This window comes from Podarcis erhardii, assembly GCF_964252035.2.
Source record: "Podarcis erhardii genome assembly, chromosome: 1".
In the NCBI taxonomy this organism is placed as follows: domain Eukaryota; kingdom Metazoa; phylum Chordata; class Lepidosauria; order Squamata; family Lacertidae; genus Podarcis; species Podarcis erhardii.
The window spans coordinates 77,764,835-77,785,854 of record NC_138497.1 but is presented as its reverse complement, the minus strand read 5'-3'; the positions used below and the strand labels follow the sequence as shown (position 1 = coordinate 77,785,854).

The 21,020-nt window shown below is 43.2% G+C and overlaps 1 protein-coding gene across 11 annotated transcripts in view; it reads left to right on the top strand.

Moving 5' to 3' along the window:
• TSPAN4 (tetraspanin 4) overlaps nt 1-21,020 on the top strand; it is a 524,393-nt gene that overhangs the window by 449,336 nt on the left and 54,037 nt on the right. For all 11 annotated transcript variants that reach the window (XM_081880651.1, XM_081880645.1, XM_081880649.1 and 8 more), the window contains 2 exons: nt 478-669; nt 15,394-15,468. In XM_081880651.1, the coding sequence (XP_081736777.1) occupies nt 607-669; nt 15,394-15,468 (138 nt within the window). In that variant the 5' untranslated portion in view covers nt 478-606. The remainder of the gene's footprint in view (nt 1-477; nt 670-15,393; nt 15,469-21,020) is intronic.

The following is a 21,020-nucleotide window of genomic DNA, read 5'->3' as shown; positions in this document are numbered from 1 at the left end:
AAAAAATGTCAATTTGAGCAAAAGCACTCTGTCGAAATCCTTGGGCTTAATTTCCAATCCCAGCTGTGTGGCATTCTTTCTTCATGAGACTAGTCCAAATTTCCATATCTGCCTGTGAGAGGGGTGATCACAACACTTCCATACCTCCTGCTCGTTCTTTCTTCCTTGTCTCATTCATGTGAAGGCTTTAAGGGATCAGAGTCTCTGGCTTACTATGTTCATAAATGCACCCAGCATAACTGTGCATCAGTCCTAATGGATGATACTCTACCAGGCTATGTGCACTGTGTGATTTCGATGAATAGAAATATGCATAACTGTAAAACTAATTATAGCTATATTTTGCGCTTCTTAGATACTGCTACGTCTGCTATTAGTGATAATGAAGGATACTGGTGGTGATGATTATGATAATAGCTTCCTTGGAAGTGCAACTGTCTAATCTTATGTCTCCTTTTGTTTTGTTTTTTCTCCTAGCTGGGAGGCTGTGGGATCCTTGGAGTTGGCATATGGCTAGCAGTTACCCAAGGGAACTTCGCTACCCTCTCTTCTTCCTTCCCTTCCCTGTCAGCTGCCAATCTGCTGATCATCACAGGGACTTTTGTAATGATCATTGGCTTTGTGGGGTGCATAGGAGCCATCAAAGAAAACAAGTGCCTCCTGCTCAGTGTGAGTATAACATAATGGTTCTGTTGTCTACCTGCATCCTGCTTTGTGGCCTCTGGGTGCTTGTGCTGATATTGAATTGATGCACAGCATTTTCTTAATGTTGGGTACTGTGCATTCTAATTGCACAGTCACCTCAACACCATATGCTGGAAATAGCCAACTGTTTTTGTCTGGGGTAAGACATATGCAATGATTATGAATGGCATTCAAGATACATATTAAGCAGTTATGGATGATGTGGTACATGCCGATGTGCATCTAGGAGAGCCACCTAGCTAACAAAATGGCAACTTAAAACAAGGCTCTTAACCCTTGAGCTAGATAATGAAAAAAATTATAAATTTAGACATTTAAAGATGCAAGTGGGAGCACATCAGTAACATTGTTATTTGTTTATTTGATAAACCATAGCCATCACCAATATAAAGATAAAAATGGCAGTCCTGTAGAGCTGGTTGTCCTGTTTTTAGTTCTTAGCTATGATTTGCTTTTAACTATCAAATATATGAAATACTTTAATAATTTTCCTGGAATGGTCATGGAAGAAAAGAATGTGCAAGTTGAGTGAGGGCTTAAAAGAGTCCCCCCAGATTCAAACATAATACAGAGCTGTGGGTTGCTCTTAAAATGGAAGTGGAAGCCTTCAGTCTTCGCCTCTCACATATAGATGAGGAGAGAGGATTAGGAGTTTAAGAATTAACATGGCTCATTCTCAGTTGCATTAATCACAGTTTATATAATCATCAGAACTGGGTGGTAGTGTGGCAATTGGTGAAATCAGTGCTTTTTTCTGGGGGGACACAGGGGTACATATACACCTAAACATTTTGTTAATCTAACAGGAGAAGAAACTAATTCTTTTTTTAAAAAATACGGTAGTTTCTTCTCTAGCACGGTGAATCGTCAGTTACGTTGCTACCCCCGATGGCGGCCTCATTTCCTGTCACAGTGTTTCCTGAGTCTCAGACAAAATGAGAGTACCCCTAAACATTTTTTTTAGAAAAAAGGCACTGCGTGAAATAACTCACCAATGTGTAGATGCCCACACATATCACGTAGTGTTAGAGAGCCAAAATGAGACGGGGTTTCACGAGGGTTCCTTCTGTTTTCTGTTGTGTATTTTATGCAATTATGATATTTTGTTCATAATTCATTTTAAAAATCACATGGAGTTTGGGACAAGTACTTTCTCAGTCATAGATAATGAAAAACAACTTTTCTATGATTTTGGGGCTGACAGTAGTACACAGCAAGTGATCTGAATTGTCCCCTTTGTGATCTGGGTGATCCTCATGTCTCTCATGTTTGAAATAGCTGCTTAGCAACCTTTGCCTCTTGTTAAAGTTTAGGGCAGCGAGCAGAACTGAATGCTACTTTTCATTCTGGAGCAGTCACTCCCATTAAATCATTCCAGTCAGCACAATTTAGAGCAGGCTGAAAGCTAAAAATGAGAGGCAGAAGAAAGTTAGCTTAGAGGCAATTTTGTTCCCATTGTTTCTTGATTTTCTTGAAGTACGGCACACCTTAAATTGTACCCTGCCATGTCGGAGAGGAAAGCTGTCATCTTGTCCTCCTGTGCCTCATATAGTGTGCAGTGCCTATGTATGTGGACAGTGGGTTGTTATTTTTTGCTGGCCTTTACATCAGTGAGAAAACATCAGTGTGGGGCTTTGTGTATTCAGAAAATCCCCAGGGATACCATTAAGTACATTGGTGAAACCCAGCTACATAGATGTTTAATACATGTTGGTATTAACATATAAGGCCCTGTGCAGCTCAGCCCTGTGCACGTATATGCCAAAATGGCTTCAAAATAGCAATATGGGTTTTGACTTGTTAACCACAAGCAGTTTGGTTCCTGTTTTCATAGGATAGGACTGTATACAGTAACATAGACCCAACTCCCTGACTGACTTGGGAAATCCAAAGCTAAAGCAGCCCCAACAGGTCTGACAGCACTCACCCACCCCACCAGCCCAGGAAATTGGTTCCATCGTCAAACTGGTTTTTTTGCACACCTCTTCAAATCACCTCAATATGTTTTGGCTGTGACATTCAAACTGAGCATTTATTTTTATTTTCTGCTTGTGTTGGCCTACTCACAATAAGCAAGGAATGTCATAGCTGGAATTTAGAAGAAGAAAAGAAAAGAAAAGAAAAGCACCATGAGTCTACTAGGCATGTGAATTGGCTTTCAGGTGTCATTTTTTTCAAAGGTGCCCAAGCTTCAGAGTCTCATCTGTGACAGGCCTATATATTAAGGGGGGAAAGAAGAAAATGTACTTGAAATAGGCTTCTAAAACGCATTCTGTTTCCAGCTTTATTGAAAGAACTGACGCCCAAAACTCTTACCAGTGACAGGGAATTTGACTAGCGAGATGTTAAAAGGTGTGTGAGGGAGAATGGTAAGAGATTGTCCTGTGAATGATTTTCTGTCCATAGTTTTCCCACACAAAGTTGTATGTATTGATCCTTGTCTGGTGTTTCAGCTTCTGTTGTTTTAATGGCTTGAGACAGGGGTTGGGAGGGAGGGAGGCGACATCTGTAAGTCAGTTGGCTGGCAAGAGGCGTCCTTTGTGAAAGAGCTCCTGCTTTTTTGCAGAGTATGCAAAAAGTTCCGGGTTCAGTCTCTGACATCTCCAAACAAGGCTGGTCAGAAACCCCAGAGAGCTACTACCAGTCCATTTAGAAAATGCAGAAATACCTGGACCAAGGGTCCAACACAGCATAAGGAAGCTTCTTAAGTTCCTGAATTACCAGAAAGGAAGGGGATATTTATCACTGACCTATAGTTGTTGAGTACCTCTTGGTCTAGGCAGGGACGCGGACTTATAAAAAATATTGGGGGGGCCCGGGAAAGCTCATGAATAATAAATAAGCTCATGAATATGCAAATAAAGTGGCGCCGCCTCCTCGTGAGCGAATAGGGGAGAGCGTGCTGCGCCTATTAATCAGCTCCAAAGGAAATTGGGTGGAGCTTTTGCTCGGGAGGGAGGGCAGGAGGCATGCAGCCCGCCCCTCCCTGTGCATTTTGGGCTGGGGGAGGGGCGGCGATGGCGCTCTGCTGGAGGGGCGCCGGAGATTATTGGGGGGGCGGAGCCCCCCCAAACGAATTTTTGAGGGGGCTCGGGCCCCCTCAAGCCCCATGGAGTCGGCGCCTATGGGTCTAGGGATGGCCCTTTGGGGAAAGGGTGTACTGGTGCTTCTTTCAAGGCATCCAACACGATCCCTTCTCACCCAGTCAATCCCCACCTGTTTGCCCACCCTGTCTGACTATTGACCATGTTGGACTGCTGAGAGTTGGAGTCCCAAAACAGATCAGCAAAAGATAATCTACACCGCTTGACTGCAGCTTGCCAAGTTTCCAGACATGGGTCTTTTGCAGACTTACCTGGCGATACAGAGGGGGGAACATGAGACCCTTGGCATGCAAACCATGCGATCTGCCACTGAGCTATGGTCCTTCTAAACGCAAGCGGACGAAGAAACCAAAGTCTTTTCTGGATTGTGTAGCACTTTAGAATGCAGGTGGGGGAAGTCACATCTTTGGCTCCTACGACCTCCATGAGGAAACCAGCATATCCAGGAGAATGAAGGTGATGGTCCTACAGCTGTTGTTTCTCCCCGACCAGACTGAACATTGGAAGCTGCCGTGTATTGAGAAAGAACATTGGTCCAGCTAACTCAGTATTGTCTACAGTGAGAGGCAAAAGCTCTCCAGGGTTTTATCTTTCCCAGATTTACATGCTCGGAACTAAACCTTGGACCTTTTGTATGTAAAGCAGGTGCTCTATCACTGAGAAAATTGGAGAAAAAGCAGGTCTCTTTCTGTGGATAATTGTAGATGGACCTCTTCATTGCCTGTTGATTGAAAAGTACTAATTGCCCCTCTCACTAGCTGAGTTCTTTCCCAGCTCCCTGCCGTTCTCCTTTATTCTTTTTACAAAGGGAGTTATTTGAAGTTCATTTTTCAGAGCCTAGATAAAGCCAGAGGGTCTCCCCACACCATGCTCCTCTCATTTGTTTTAATTAGTAGGCAGAGCCATTGCTGAAGGCCCAGACAATGAGATGTAAATTAAGATATAAAACCCTAGATATAACCCTTAGACATAAACCCTTTTTCCCCTGTTAAACTTTCCTCAGTCTATTTTTAGCTGACCTGAATAACATATGGGGACATCAGACCTTTAGCTAGGATTCAAAGAGCAGTTCAAATCGTCGTGTGTTCTAACAAGGCACAGGATCCTCTTTGGGACAGAGCAAGTCAGTTGTTGGCAACTTGTGCAGTCTGCGGACAGAGGGAGAACCAGGTGTGCAAAAAGAAATCCTCGGAAAAATATAGTGGATGGTGCTAATGGCAATTTTCAGCGGGCTAGCCACCAATCCCTTCTTGGCTTTTTTCCAGGGGGACTTATCTGCTTGCAAGAGAGGTTCTCGTAAAAATAAGCCCTGCTGAATCAGACCAGGGGCCCATCTAGTCCAGCATCCTGTTCTCATGGTGGCCAACAAGATGCTCATGGGAAGCAAGCCAACAAGCAGGATCTGAGCATCCTCCTGCTCCGTATGACATAGAACACAGGAATCTGCCTTATGTTGAATCAGGACATTGGTCTATCTAGCTCAGTATTGTCTGCACTGACTGGCAGTGTCAGCCCTGAACATTGCCACACAGTCTGCCCTGGGAGCCCTAACCTGATCCATTGCCTCAGTTATGGTGCAGGATGCTATCCTGTTTCTAGTGTAAGGGTTAACTGCCAGTCCAGTGGCTTCTGTAGGGAGGGAGATGCTATCTTGTCCTTCGCCTCAGGCAGCAAAATGTCTTGGGCCAGCCCTGTCTCTGACTGTAAGGCCTGGAGCTGTCTATATTGCATTGCTGGGAAGGGAGCATTGTGCTTAACTTTTGGCTAAAACATTTCCCTCTGATCAGCTGCCTGCATTTCCTAAGAAAGCCTTGTTCTTACTTTACACCAGTGTATCACACAGAGATATAGGGTTGTATTCAACATAGCGCTAAGTTCCTTCAGTGCAAGGATTTCTCCTTGTACAATGGAACTCTCTCCCTTTCTCCTCCCCCTGTGTGCCCTCTGAATTTGAGGGGTCATGCAGGGCCTGCATTACGGGAGGAGGGGGGAAGTCCCATTGCGCTGTCATGGTTATTTAGTTGCATGCCATACTTTTCCCCCACCCTTTTTATTTCACATACTTTGCTTGCTGTGAGGCATTGCATTCTTATAACTATGATTCAAACCTGGCTCTTCCATTAACTGCAGTGTGAGTTACATAACCCAGGGAGGTTGCAGGTTCAGAATCTATATATGTATCTGCTTTGGCATTTCAGTGAAACAGCTATAAGGTTTCCTTATACAGGATGCTCCTCAGCTGCTGCGACTTCTTAGAGCCCCCATTAAAGTCTAGGAAATAAGCCAGCTTCCTCTTGCTTAGCATCTGGCCCACTAAATCTTCTTAAAGGGTTCTTTGCTTCTTTATGCAGTAAAGATGCCTACATTTTTAAAGTTCAGTGGTGCTGTCTGTTTAGAGCAGATATTCCACACCACTCTGAAATCCTCATTTTTGCAGTATTGGCATCCAAGACTCGTGGTTTTTGAAGAAGCATATAGCTGGCTGTTGAATCCAAGGGTCAGTGTCTCTTGACCTCCTTTAGCCACATTGGCAAATCCCAGCCCTAAATGTTTGAGATGATACAGAAATGTACTCTGAGTGCCACTTATCTAGCCCCAACAGCTGGTTGCGTTCAGAAGCAGATGGCGCGACACTTGTATGCCCAATGAGGTCAGGGCTTATGATGGCAATCTGTAGATCCTTTGTGTCCCAAGGAAGGTTAGTAATGAAGGGGATGCTAAAGTTAGTGCTCTCTTTCTTTGAATTAACATTCCGCTATTCTGTGCCTGTGGCTAACTAGCTAAAGCTGCATTGAGTGCATACGTTGAATATGACAGAGATCTGTGGTTTTGGTATTTTATGACATTTTATTGATTTGGAGACTGTTTTCTTCCAAAAGTCATAAAATACAGAAAATGCCATAAAATGCCAATTAAATCTGCTGTCTGACATACAGTTCTAGGGACCGCTTCCCCCCCTCTAGATTGCTAAACTAATAATATAAAATGATTCATGTGGGAAGCCCAAGTGAGAATGTGGTGGACTCAACTCCTAAAAACCACAAACTGTGATTTATGAGTCTTTTGCGTTTTAGAAACTGTGTTTTGCTTCTTGAAACTGGTAGCAAGTGCTATAGACCTTAAGCTATCACATATTGTCAAGTATGCTACACATCCTGAACTTGTACTCAGCCCTCACATCTATTATGTGAGTCCCCCCCCCCACTATCTTCTAGTATTAGACCACCAGCCATAATGCGCCAAGTCCAGCAATAAGAGATATTTGCACACCTGCCAAGGGCATGTGTAATTCTCAGTGAGTACCAATAATCTGGAGCGGGGTGTAGAGTCTGTGGCCCTCAGATGTTTGTTGGGCTCCAGAATAGCCAGTGTGGTCAGTGCTGATGGAACCAGGAGTTCAACAACATCTGGCTAGTTACTGATCTAGGTCTTACACATGGCAGATGATGTGGTAAAACTGTCTTGGCTTGAGCACTGCAGCCTGCAGGTGGGAACTGACATGACTGACCCTTCATACAATAATGGTGTTAAATATACTAACAATAATCTCTCCACATAGAAACTTAGTACACAAGGAGGAAGGCTTCCTAGGATTGCATAATAAGGGTGGTATGAAACTAAGTTTTATTCTGGATAGACCCACTGAAATTAATGGGCCTAACTTAGTAATGTTCATTAATGTCTGTGGGTCTACTCTGAGTAAAGCTTAGTTGACTCCCACTCTTAAGTTGGAACCATTTTCTCTATCATCCAGTTTTGTTTGTTTGCATGGAACAGTCATGTGAGCAGGCCATTAGGAGAACCCCAGCAATATCCTCCCAGCAATAGCCTTCAGAAACACTGTCCGCTAGGGAAGGGAAATGGTTAGGAAATATAGACAAGCAGACTGAGAGCTGGCAAAGATTAAAATAAAATAGAAAATTGCAATGAAAAACACAAACAACATCCTTATGGAGGAAGGAAGGAAATATGGCAAGGCGGGGATCTAAAAATGAGTTAGTCTGAAAATAAGGGTTTGATCTGGGAAGCAAACATTGGAGGCAAACATATGCCAAGCACTTGGCACACAGAATTAGCAGCAGACAAGCGACAGTACCCTGCAGTAATAGCTTTCACAGTGCTCTCCTGCCCATCCCCCCCTCTGATAGATATCACTAAGTTGTGACACTGTCAAACAAAGCCCCATGACAGAGGTTATTTTCTGTAATTCACAATACTTGTCTGCTATGTTTGCAGTGGCAATTGGTCAATCAGGAGTGTGAGTCATATGATTAATACGCTCTTCGTCTCCTCCTCTTTCAATCAGGTCCAAAATTGCTAAGATTTTGTTTGCTTTCAATTTAGTGTTAAAGAATGCAATTACTGAAATAAAAGTGACTAATAATGTTAGTTGTTGACTGCATTCACACATAACACTAAGCCCTAGACTATAGAATTACATACATAAGCTCCAGGCTCATGCACTCCTCCCCCTCTCTTGTCCTCCACCTTTCACTTCTCTTTCAACTTTGTTTTTCGCTCTCAGACAAACTATTGCACATGCTAAGAATGGTTGATTCTTTGAAATGAATCAACTCCAACCTGTGGTAAATGATCCTAGCTTGTTTCAATAAACCCTGGTGAAACCACGGTTCAGTAAACCAAGGTTTCAGTGAACCACAACTACTGGTTTGGACACCATTTTATTTGTATGCTGCCTTTCCATAACAATGCTCAAGGCAGCTTACAACATACTTAGAAACGTAACAAAAGAAGTCATAAACAATAAATAAAATACATCAAAAAGTACACAACCAAATTGAACAATTTCCACATAAATCATAAGATTTAAAAATAAAATACAAAAAAATAACATCCACAACAACCAAAAACTCCTAAACAATACCCCAACCCTATGGGAAACCATGGTTAGTTGCTGCTTAAGATGATATGTAAACCAGGCCATTGCACTAGCCAAAATTAAGTGCTTGTGGGAAGAAAAGAGGTTTGCAGGACTCAAAGGTTGCAGTGTAATTTGAGGGAACCCTGTTGTAAAAGTAGTAGGAAGTTGCAGTATAAACAACTTCATTTTCCTCCCCTTACTCCTACAGAATCGTAGCACATAAAGGCTTACAAAAAAAAACACCAGCATAGTGATTCTTAGCCTATAGGTACTCCCTCAGCAAACTTCTCTAGATACCATCTTAGCCATGGAAAACTTCTGTGGTGAAATATGTCTCACTGCAATGTAAGATTAATCTTCTTTATGAGCTTCTGTGTGGATGGTTTGCATTGGGATTGTGTTGTCTCAAAGCATAAATCTTTCTTATATCAGCAGCCTGCAGTCCCACTGAACCACAGCAAAGTGCATTTTTATTCTCCTCCTTATTTATCATTTGAATTGGGAAGCTTACTTGAAAGCAAACCATAAGAATTTTTAGTGGTCCATGCCCTGAGCCTGTCTAGTCTTCATTGCACTTTGGCCCATTCCAGTTAGCCTTATAACCTGCATATATTTCCATGTTAAAGCATAACAAAAGACGAGGCTGTTTCTAAGGGTGGGTTTTAGGGAAATGAACGGGTAAAGTGGCTGGCTTTACTAGCGGTTTTTTGGTTTAGCTACTTAGTACATATGCAGCTTCTCGAGGGAAGGTGGTGTTCTACTTTCCATAGCATTTTAAAATAAAATAAATAAAAAATACTTTCCATAGCATTTTAAAATAAAATAAATAAAAAATAAAGGGTCAGCAGTGCCTGCTATGGAAGTTGCCATACAAATATGAAAGAACATAAAATGGGAAGTTGGCCTGCAGCTGGGACTCTTTGAAATATATGCTCCTTGCTCCCTACACTCATGGTTCTGATTTAGGTTGCATACATATGGCATTTTATTCTAGAATCAATGGTAGCTCACACACAATCTAGATTGAATGTTTTTATGTATGCCTATTTGAAAAAAAAAGATATAGGCAGACTTGAAAGGTTTGCGTATGTGTGCATATCCACACCTGCCCAATTACATTATGAGTGGGCATATACCAAATTTGCAATCGTCACTTGATTCACCTGGGACTTGTACAGGGAGGAAAATGCATGAATAACCTAATCAAGGGAAAGGAGTTCAAACACATATTTGCAAACCACACCATCCTTTGTAGACAGCAGAATCAATCTAGATTAAGAGCAGCAATTTGAGGACATAACTGAGGGGAAAAACTACAATTGGTTAGTGTGCACACGGCCTCATATCCAGTGCCGGATTTATGTATAGGCTAAGTAGGCTGAAGCCTAGGGCCTCTAAATCTTGGGGGCCTCGCCAGCCTGCCCACTCCCCAGTGCCACAGTCTGCCCTCTCCCAAAATTGCAAACCCAATACTTCATGTGAGGGCAGGACAACTTGGGCCTCTAAATCTAGGGGGCCTCACCAGCCTGCCCGCTCCCCAGTGCCACAGTCTCCCCTCTCCCAAAATTGTAAACCCAAGACTTCATGCAAGGGCAGGGCAACTCAGGCCCAGCAACTATTAGACTTAGGGCTAGCTAGTGGGGCCTAATTTGAAGCAGTGGGGCACAACTTGATTTCTTTTTTTTTTTTTTTTTTTTGTAGGGCCCCAGTTCACAGCCAAAGTCTGCAAAAGCTTATAGTTATAAACAAAATCCATCTAGATTGCCATGGTGCAGGTGCCCCCTTAGGAGCGGCCTGCGGGGCCCAATTTGGCCCAATTGCTCCAGTTGCCTTAAGGTCAGCCCTGATGAGACTGTGCAGGGGTTGGACTGACAAGCCCTGCACCTTCTAGGTCCCTGGTGTCACCATTCAGAGTACAGACTCAAGGACTTGTTATGGAAATAAAGGGGGGCACTTATTGGAAATCAGTTTTGTCACCTCTTCCCCCTAAACCCCGAGACAATGAGCCCACCCACCTTTTATTCACAGTCGCATAAGCATTACACTAGGGACGCGGGTGGCGCTGTGGGTAAAACCTCAGCACCTAGGACTTGCCGATCGCATGGTCAGCGGTTCGAATCCCCGCGGCAGGGTGAGCTCCTGTCGTTCGGTCCCAGCTCCTGCCCACCTAGCAGTTCGAAAGCACCCTTAAGTGCAAATCGATAAATAGGTACCGCTTTATAGCGGGAAGGTAAACGGCGTTCCGTGTGCTGCCCTGGTGCCGATTCGCCGGAGCAGCTTTGTCATGCTGGCCACGTGACCCGGAAGTGTCTGCGGACAGCGCTGGCTCCCGGCCTCTAGAGTGAGATGAGCGCACAACCCTAGAGTCTGTCAAGACTGGCCCGTACGGGCAGGAGTACCTTTACCTTTAAGCATTACACTACAGCATGGTCATAAACTTGTATGTTCAACTGCTGAAATATACACCCAATATGTAGCTATGGAGATTTATGTTACTGCTTTATGAACGTACACTGTGTTTTATGAATGTACTCTGTATTTTGTGAATTACCTAAGAGCCACCAATAGGGAGCTCTAGAATCTGACACTAACCAATTGGGTACTACCAAACAGTGACCCCTATTGCTGAAAGCAGGTAACCAGCAGGGAATGCTTCAGCTTAGCCTTTGCACTGTTGACTGAACACCCCCTGCTGTGCAGATAATGGAGAAATTGTATCCCTTCTGGCATCTTAGCCAACTCTGGTGCACCAGAAGCACAGAATAGCAGCAAATAAAATTCGCTCATACGTCAGCAACTGATAAGACTTGTCTACTAGTTCTTCCAAAGTCTTCCTAAATTATAAAGCTCCAAAATACAGGCCAAAAGAGAGCAGGTCTGGGAAGAGTGAGGCATACAATGGGCACCACCAGTGAAAAGGCCCTGCTCCATGTAACTCCTGTCCTGTCATTTGATAGAGTGCCCACTTGCCCTCCTTCTTGACATGGAATGCTCTCTATTGGAGTCTCCAGGTCCAGTACAAAGGCCATAAGAAGGGAGAGCAGGGACCTTGAACTTCCCAACAGCTGTTAAGCAAGCAAGCAGGCAAGCAAGCAAGCAAGCACACAGGTCACCTTTGTCACAGGACGGCTATGTCCTGGCCAGGCCAGCACCCAATCTTGTTTTTGTAGAATCTTGTTTGTCCTCAGTAACCAAAATTATATTATCAACATACAGTGGTACCTTGGGTTACGAACGCTTTAACTTACTTTTTTTGGGTTAGGAATGATTGTAACCTGGAAGTAAGTTGTCCGAGCTCTCTGAGGCCTCCACGGATGCTTCAGAGAAGGTTTGGGAACCTTCAAGCTTCCAAGAGGTCCAAAGTTTAACCTTAGAGGATGTTAAATGCCATGAAAGCTGAACTTGATTCCTTAGAGAGGAACAAGACATGGGAACTAGTTCCAGGCCTGCCCAGGCCACAAAAGGTTTACAAAGTTCAATTATTGCAAAAGTTTTTCAGTGTTAATTTTACACATTTTTTTTAAAATCGCCATGGTATTTAACAATAATATCTTACTTCCTTTAGAGGAGAAATTGTGAACTGTAGGTTTTTAAATACTCGTCATCATCCTTGGCCTCACTCAATTTTGTTTATAACACTCTTCCATTTTCTTCTAGTTGTGAGGGTGCGGGAAGGGGAGGGGCCTCACAAGTGGAATAGCCTAGGGCCTCTCTTCATCTAAATCTGGCCCTGTGTCATTTCCCCCACATCACAGAATGTTGAAAAGAACAATATGCATGTAAGATCTTGATACACATCTACTGCAGTTACCCCTGAATTCGGGGAAAGCTGGATGCAACACAAGTTCCATTTGTCGCTTTTGAAAAGCCTCTTTTTCTCAAGCCACGCAGAAGAGCCTGTAGTTGCATATGCATTTGCTGCTGTTTGTTTTTTTATCAGAATAGCGGGGGGGGGGGATGAGAGTAATGCCATTTTAACTGCTGCTTAGTTGTCTAATGCTGCGTTGAAGTTGATCATCAAGGATTATTTTTATGGAAGTGGAATTGGCTTGCTTAGCAAAAGCAGCTCCCTAGGGAACAAACAAAAAGACCAGAGAGGCAGCAAAGGGTTTATTTTCTGCAAAAGGAAAGAGGAATAGAGTGGGAACAAGAGAGGATTCCCTGCAGCACTTGGGGTGGGGGCTGTGCATAGGAACAGCAGGAGCCAGCAAGACCCAAATACTAATTTGCTTTATGTTCTTTAAAAAGTATACTGCTAAATTAAGAATCGGACTGTGTCACCTTTCCCTGTAACTTCCCCTGTTGCAGAATGCAGCACACGCACACAGAATAATCCTTCTCACTTTGTACCACATATACTGCTTGAGCAGCAGCTTAGGGAGAGGCTGGCACTTAGAAATAGCAAACGCTTATGTCCCCATTCCTGCCTCCCCCCCCCGCCACATTCTTTTGCAATTTCCCTACACATCACATTTTCAGTACAAATTCAGCAATTGAATATGTCAGGTACCAGGCAGACATTATGCAGAAAATAGTAAGGGCCAGTGTGGTGAAGAGCTCTGGGTTCAAATCCCCATTCAGTCCCTCAGTGACTTCGGCACAGTCACTATCTCTCAGTGTAGCTTACCTCATAGGGTTGTTTTGAGCATGAAATGGTGAACGGTGGGTGGGGGCGGGGACCATTTATATTGCTCTTAAGCTCCTTGGTAGGAAAGGTGGGATAATAAAACACAGTGTGACGAAAGAAATACATAGAATGATACTGACTGGTTAAGATTTAAATTTTAAGTCAACTGAAACTTAGCAGCACAGATATTGACTTGCAAAACCAGATATTACTTTCCCCCCTACATATAAAATCATGCAATACAGTGGTGCCTCGCAAGACGAAATTAATCCGTTCCGTGATTCTCTTCGTCTAGCGGTTTTTTCCTCTTGCGAAGCAAGCCCATTGACGGCTTAGCGGATTAGCGCTATTAGCGGTCTAGCGGCTTTTAGCGATCAGCTGAGAGGCGGCTTATCAGCGGAACAGCTGATAAGCGGCTTAGTGGCTTAGGAAAGGGGGGGAAAAGCGGAAAAAACCCGCGGGAACTCGCAAGATTTTTTCGTCTTGCGAAGCAACCCCATAGAGAAATTCGTTTAGCGAAGCGCCTCCAAAACGGAAAACCCTTTCGTCTAGCGGGTTTTCCGTCTTGCGAGGCGTTCGTCTTGCGGGGCACCACTGTACACTTGTGAGGCCTGATTTTGGAAACAATTGTCAGTTGCTCTTCTTACTTGCCTCATGGCTTCTGAGTGTTTTAGGGCCAGACTAGATGTGACCTGCAGTCTTTCCCATGATTCTCTCTCTCTTTTTCTAACCAGAAGCAGTCTTAGGACACTGGAGGTCTGAGTGGAAGGAGGGGGGGGGGAGACGACTAGTTAACCCTTTCCACTCTGTCCATTATCCTGCTCAAAATTACTGTGTTTTTCCATGTATAAGACTTGGGGTTGTTGTTTTTTACCAAAAAATTAGGTTTGAAATCGGGGTTTGTCTTATACAGGGATAGTGCTGAGGGGTGTTTTCTTAATTTGGAATCCCCCAAAATAGGGGGTGTCTCATACATGGGGGCATCTTATACATGGAAAAAATACGGTATCTCCCAGTTGCTTCCCCTCTACATTCACTTGCCATTTCCTATGAGGAAAAAAGCAGCAAGGAAGGTGGTATTTCACAGGAAAATGCCTAGCAAGGAAAGGATTAAGTTAGACTTCTCCCATGTTATTCCTCGCCCTCAAATTTTCAGCTTTGGGAAGTTTGTTTTTAATAGGGGAAATATACATATGGCTACCTGAAAATCCTAGTTTGATAGTCCTCAGATACATTATCACTACAATTTTATTTCAGCAACTACCAATATTAGAAGCATTTTTTAAAAATGCCTCACTTATGTTTTTAGTGCACCTGGGAGATTTACTAATGTGCCTCAAGACTGAATATTCCACTACTTTTGAATGTTTAAAAAACTGTCTTCCCAAGAGCCCTCCCCCCCTCTCTCACACAGAGAGAGAGACAGACAGACAGACAGACAGACAGAGAAGAGAGAAGAGAGAATGAGAATATATTACACAGATGTGTACATAGAGGAGAGCCACCCTTTTTCCAAAACAAGATGGCCAAGTGTTACTGCAAAGTTAGATAATGGAATATCTGCTAGGTAAAAGTCTGTGAAAACACAATGAATGTCTGTTCTTGCTGAAGCTAATGCAAGCATCACCCATAGCTGCAGTGCTCGCAGGTCACTGATGTGGTTAGAGCCCTGGTTCTCCTGATCAATTCTTTGACCTCTTTCCAGATGAACCTTGGCCACAAGGCTAATAATATTGTCTGTAGTTTCGTGACTTTGGCCTAGTTCTCACTGAGGTGGTCTGGACTTTGCTGCATCTGCCTGCAGGTGGGACTCACATGACTGAGTTCTTTTCCACACATAGAAATTGGGTGTGTGGTGTGAAGAGTTTTCTATGCGCAGGCAATTTTCTTACGTGGTGAAACAATCAGTCATGTCTCACCTGTGTCAGAAATGGTACCATTCAGGCAAAGATTTACCTCCTCAGTGAAAACTAGGTCTGATTCCTTCTATGAATGAATGCATATGCTGTGAAGATGAAACAAATATTGATGTCTCTGGGCTTTTGTTTCTCTCCCACCCATTCTTCTCTTGACAGTTTTTTATCATGCTGTTAATTATATTTGTGCTGGAGCTCACTGTCGTGATTCTGTTCTTCGTCTACACTGACAAGGTATGTCAAAATATTTCTTCTTCTTCTTTTCTTTCCCCTTCAGCAAATTTGCTTGCCCCCTTTCCTCATATAAATAAGCCATGAAGCCTTTGCCTTGGCACGCATAGCATGTTTTCTTAAGAGACCACCTCATATCAGAAATAGTGCACACAGAATACAAAAGTGCTCTTCTAGGACATTGGTCCCCTCCTTCTCACTCTCAGTTCAAGGTCAGACGTATTCAGACATATTAGCAACACATTTATGATTTAAATACAGAGAATTCTAATCAGGGAAGGCTGATGAAAACTCATGCACTAAAAGGCAGATAGTAATCACATTAAGATGTTCATTAGTAAGGGTATTTATGTTGCTGTGAAAGTTTCCTAATTGGATATTGTTATAGACATTCACCAGGAAATGAGAAATTGGGCTTTGTTGATATGTAAATGTTGACAATTTTTACCTGGTTTTGTTGGAACTGTTAACAGAGAAGGCTCCTTTGATGATGCTGTCAATATGTCTATTCTGACTAGCTCTGCCTAGATGACTAGAAACAGTATTTACTCAGAACTGCAACTGTAGCTGTTAGGCTTTGTATACACTAAAGCATTAATGTGTACAAATCTGATTTTTCCATGTGCCTCTTTGTGACGTTTCATCTGCACATTAGTGCTTTCAGTTTAAATCTTTCTCAGTGTTTCTCGTACACACTAGTAGGTGGTGCTTGGTAGGATGTATTTTGTGTTGTTACTCCTTCCTCTCAATTACTGCTCTTTGCCCACTGAAAGTTCTCAAAGCCTGAGGCCCTTTGTAGGTATGCATGCAGTATGCATACACCTTTTAAAAAATGTTTTGTTCATGTAAAGCCATAGCAATGAGCTTTCACCAAATGTTTCAAACAAAGCAGGCAATTTTGTATTTTTATCTTTTCTTCAAATACATATTTTTCAATTTGTGGGTTTTGCACAAAGCAACAGTTTCAAAAAGAAATACATATCTGTGGGTTGTGCCTGCCCACCCTGCCAGGTAGAGAAGCAGCAACCCATCAATGAGCTCCTCGCCAGGGCAAACAAAATTTGGGTAGGCAGATGCATGGGCACCTCCAAACCACAGACACTCTATGAATACCACAAACACAGAAAGCTGCATAAAACCATTTATTTTACAGACAAGTGCATATAGCCAAGGTGGGATGGGAAGTGGGATTTGGAGAAGAGGGATTTTTAGATACTGTAAGTGTTCTTCTTTTTCATTTCCCCTTTTCCTTTCCCACCTCCTGTTGATGCAAGAGCAGTTCCGTGCAAAACAGCTTTTCTTTAAAAAAAAAAAAAAAAAAGTGCCTTCAGCAACAACCTGTGGAAATAGACATGCTGCATGCTTTCTCTTGGGCTGATGAAAACCAAATGGCTAGGTTGTGCTCAGGTGTAATGGTTCTAGGGGTTGCTCGTGCGTAAACCGGTGCAACACCTGGCTGGGTTGCCTGAGTGAACCTTTTCTGTCCGGACAGCCACTCACCCGTGGCTGTCTCAATTGCTGGCAGAATCTGTCAGTGGGCGTTTCTTGAACTTCTTCCAGCAAAGAAGCTCTTTGACGCCTAGTCTCCTCCTACTCTCCCTGCGCGGAAGCCTTCTGCGCAAGGAGGGTGTAGGCAGCGGAGGACCCTTACCCTCCCTGCTGGTCCCTGGCAAGGAGTCATGGGACCGCCTCGCCGATGCCCCCATCTGCCCCCCTTCTCCACTGGTGCTATGCTGATTCTCTTCCCCAGAAGATGGGCTGCCTCTCCCCATCCCGGGACGCTCTCTGGGACCCCTCCGGAGCCCGCTCTCTCCCTCTGGCCCTGATGGCAGTTCCCTGTCATCTGGCAATGAGGAAACAGACATGAGGGTGATAGATGGCACCCAGCAAAAAGTCACCACAAACATATTTTTTAAGTCCACACAATGTGTTTCAGTGTGCCAATATGTGGGTAGCAAGAGATGTTATACTGCATTCTACTGTCCCCATTTTATTGGATTATCCATGGATTGGGAAAACCCAAATTAATGGGGGGGGGGGGAGCTGCAGGTTGCCACTAGAATGAGATTGACATTGTGTAGATGATGCGAACAATATGCGCACATGGGATGCATCAAATCCACTTTAAACTGCTGTGTGCTCATAACCTTAATCCCAGGGCTTTTCCTGATCTTTTCTTGTTTTAAGTTAAATTGTCAGCTCCCTCTTTCTTCCCTTCCCACCTTCCCCTCCTTGTCCAGCCATGGAGACTAAATAACCTCGCCCCCCCCGCCCCCCAGTTGCTGGCTTCTCTTGTCAAGAGTAGAGGTTCAGCAAATACTCTGCCCCCTTGTCCCCTAATAAGCTGGTGTGCATGAAAATATGGGGCAACAAAAAGACACAATCTGTCCCCCACACCAGCCTGCTTGCTTGTCCCATGTAGCGAATTATGAGATAAAAATGCTTAAATTTCCTGGCCACACACACACACACACACACACACTGAGTAGCTCATTCTAACCAGTATTGGCAAGTTCCCATTGGCCTGGTAGAGCAGAAGGCAGAGAGACCAACAGCAGAGCAAATGGTAGGCAGAGCCAGGTAATTCTAGTTTTGTCCATGTCCTCCTCCCTACTGAGTTCTACATGGGCAAAACTGAGACTAAGGAAGAGGAGGCAGGCAGGCAGGGCTGCTCCAAGGCTGGTAGTAAGAAGGCAGATTGAGGTTGGTGGGGCAGTGCCCTGTTTGCCCTAACAGACCCCCCCTCCGCTGATTCTAATTATGTAACTAACCTGTGAGGTATGTTTGGCTGAAATGCAGTGATTTACCCTGGGTTTTCAACATCCAGGCCCAGTAGGTTAGTCACAGTACCACAGTACTGTGTACCACAGAGTACCACAGAGACCCAGAATTGTGTTTTTTGCCAATTGCCATAGAGATGCGCGTTCAGAGTTACCATGCCAGATGATTTATATTGTCAGTGGTAATTTTAAATTACTCGCATGCTGTAATAACTCATGAATTAGCTGTTGCCTCTTAAGAGGGAGGCTTGTGCATAATAGAAAACAGATTAATGAAGGGATCTCTACAGCGTGCAGCAGTATTCAAAAAAGAAAAAAGGAAAAAAAGAGCTAACACCACACTTGGTATGCTAAAAAGGGGGAAATAATGAAGAAAGTTATAGTGTCATTATGTGATTCAAAGCCAGTGTGTGTTGGGGGTGGGTGTTTACTGGGAATAAAGCATAGAGCTGTCCCACTTCACAAACACCCCTCTGCCCTAATCTCTGAAAAGACAATGAAAACCATCAGAAGGACCTGGGTGAGATGGTATTTCAGTGAGATTGTTTGGGGAAATAAAATGTTCAGAGCAATATATATGTAGACTACATCAGTGATAGGCCACTCATAACAAAGGCAACATAATTAAAAGAGGAAAATAGTTGCAAATTGCTATGTATAAGTATGTAGTCTGTTCAGGCATTGCATTATGAGGTTTAGGGTTATCTTATATTGCATTATGCTTATGACACTGAAGTCTCGCCCAGACACAGTGTATTGTTGTGAGGGTTTTTTTTGTGAGGGCCCCTAAACCCTAGAAATTAATAAATGGTAGTATTTTGATTATTTGTGATATGAATGGAAAAAAAAATGCTGCAGAACTAGGCCAGACTAGGAATCTCTGAGCTGGGTTATGCAAACTAACCACGCCTAGCAGAGGTGTTAACATGACAAAAGGTGTTGATGGCCCATCTAAGAGGAATTTTGGGTCTGGGCAGACAGTGGTTGCCAAGGTGATGGTGTGTGTGAGAGAGAGGTCACAGGAAAAGAGTCCTGGAAAGAATGAGAGAAGAAAGACAGAGATCCATCTTGGGCAGGCTGGCTGAAGGCTGGCTGAAGGCTGGCTGGGAGAGATGTCTTTGACTCCGGTGCTGCACTGCTATGGGGAACAGCCCAAGCTGTAAGATATGGACTCCCTCCATGCAGACTGTAGCTGTCAATATGAGAATAAACCATATTTCTTAAAGCTACAACAGTCTCCGACATGTCTTCAGTTCTCCTAAGGAGCACAAACGGTGGGTGAGTACCTGGAACCCTCTGGAACCTTGCTATTGCTTGGCAGAGAGAGGGGGGAGGCACCCAACTTTTCTAACAGTATGTATGAAGGAAGGATGAAGGAGGGGGTTCTGTTGTTTCACCCACCCACCCACCCACCCACCCATATTCTTCCAATTGGTTAGCTGAGCGAGTGGGGTGAGGAGCATTTCTTTGAATTTGTTCCTCTTCTTCTTTGCTTGCTGCTCTCCCATTAGTATCCCCATCTCAACAGAGTTAGTTACCATTGGCTGACCGGCCGGCCTGCCTGCCTAATAGCTAATGGTACAATTTCAGATAAATGATTATTTTCCTTAGTTATACAGCCCTTAACTATAGTAGTGAGGTCAGATGGACATATCTCCAGGGTTCCAGTAGTGAAGCAAGAGGTGAGAATGTATATCTGTATGGTCTATGTAGCTTTCACCATAACTAAGAAAGATCATTTATTCCTCTGTGTTGCATGCAGTCCAGTTGTAGCATAATTTCTGGCTTTAATATTAATATTGTATCTTTTCCAGAATGCACCATTAAAAGTGTGACTTAGCCACTTTACAATTGTGGCAAAAGGTTATTTTAAAATGTATCTAAAACAGAAAACAAAAGGCATTATTTAGATTATTTAGATTGCATAAGGATATCGAGCTACTGGATATTAAGCTATATTTTGGTTCTATCTTCTTTATGGAAATAATAAAATGATCATAAAAGGTATGGCCAGTTATTGTATTTATTGAAATCCTAAAACAGTGGCTCTTGAATATTTGAAAGCTCAAAACTTGCAAATGGATTTAGAACTAGGGAACAGTTTAATGGCTATAACAAGACAAGTTATAGCACCATTATGGAAATCACCAAGAATCCCTTTCAATATCAAGTTGGTATGAGTGAGTTTGAACAGTAGCATTTTTGATGATGCTTACATATTATAAGAGATTTAAGAAAGGACATTTGCCAGACAAGTTTATTAAAAAGTGGAATTCATTTATAAATCACTGGAGCATGAAATGAAATATCAAGATAGTATTCTGTCATATGCATTATTCTCATTGATGTAAGTTTGGGCTACATGGATTGGTGTAAGTTTCATTTATACTTTATAAATATTGTATTTTGACAGAAAATAGAATGATTTATGTTTTAGGACAATTTCTTTTAGATGTATTTGTAATTTCACATCATAATAGTGGTTTCATGGGAGACTCTTATCTCTACCCTCCTGGTAGAACATAGGTGGCTAACTCTGTAGACACTCAGCAAAGGACTTGGTGTATTTTCTGCCTGTGATTCTATGACATGCTTCAGGGAGGAATGAAAGAAAAGTCAAACTTCAGTGGCAATGTGTACTGTTGTTCCTCAGGAAGGAAAGAAGGGAGGGAGGGAGGGACTGCCAGGAGGTTAGATATGAAGTACAAGTGAACCTTTTCAAACCCAGCTGTCCATTATACCCTGATAGCTAGTTTTCTGTGAAGATTTTGTGTG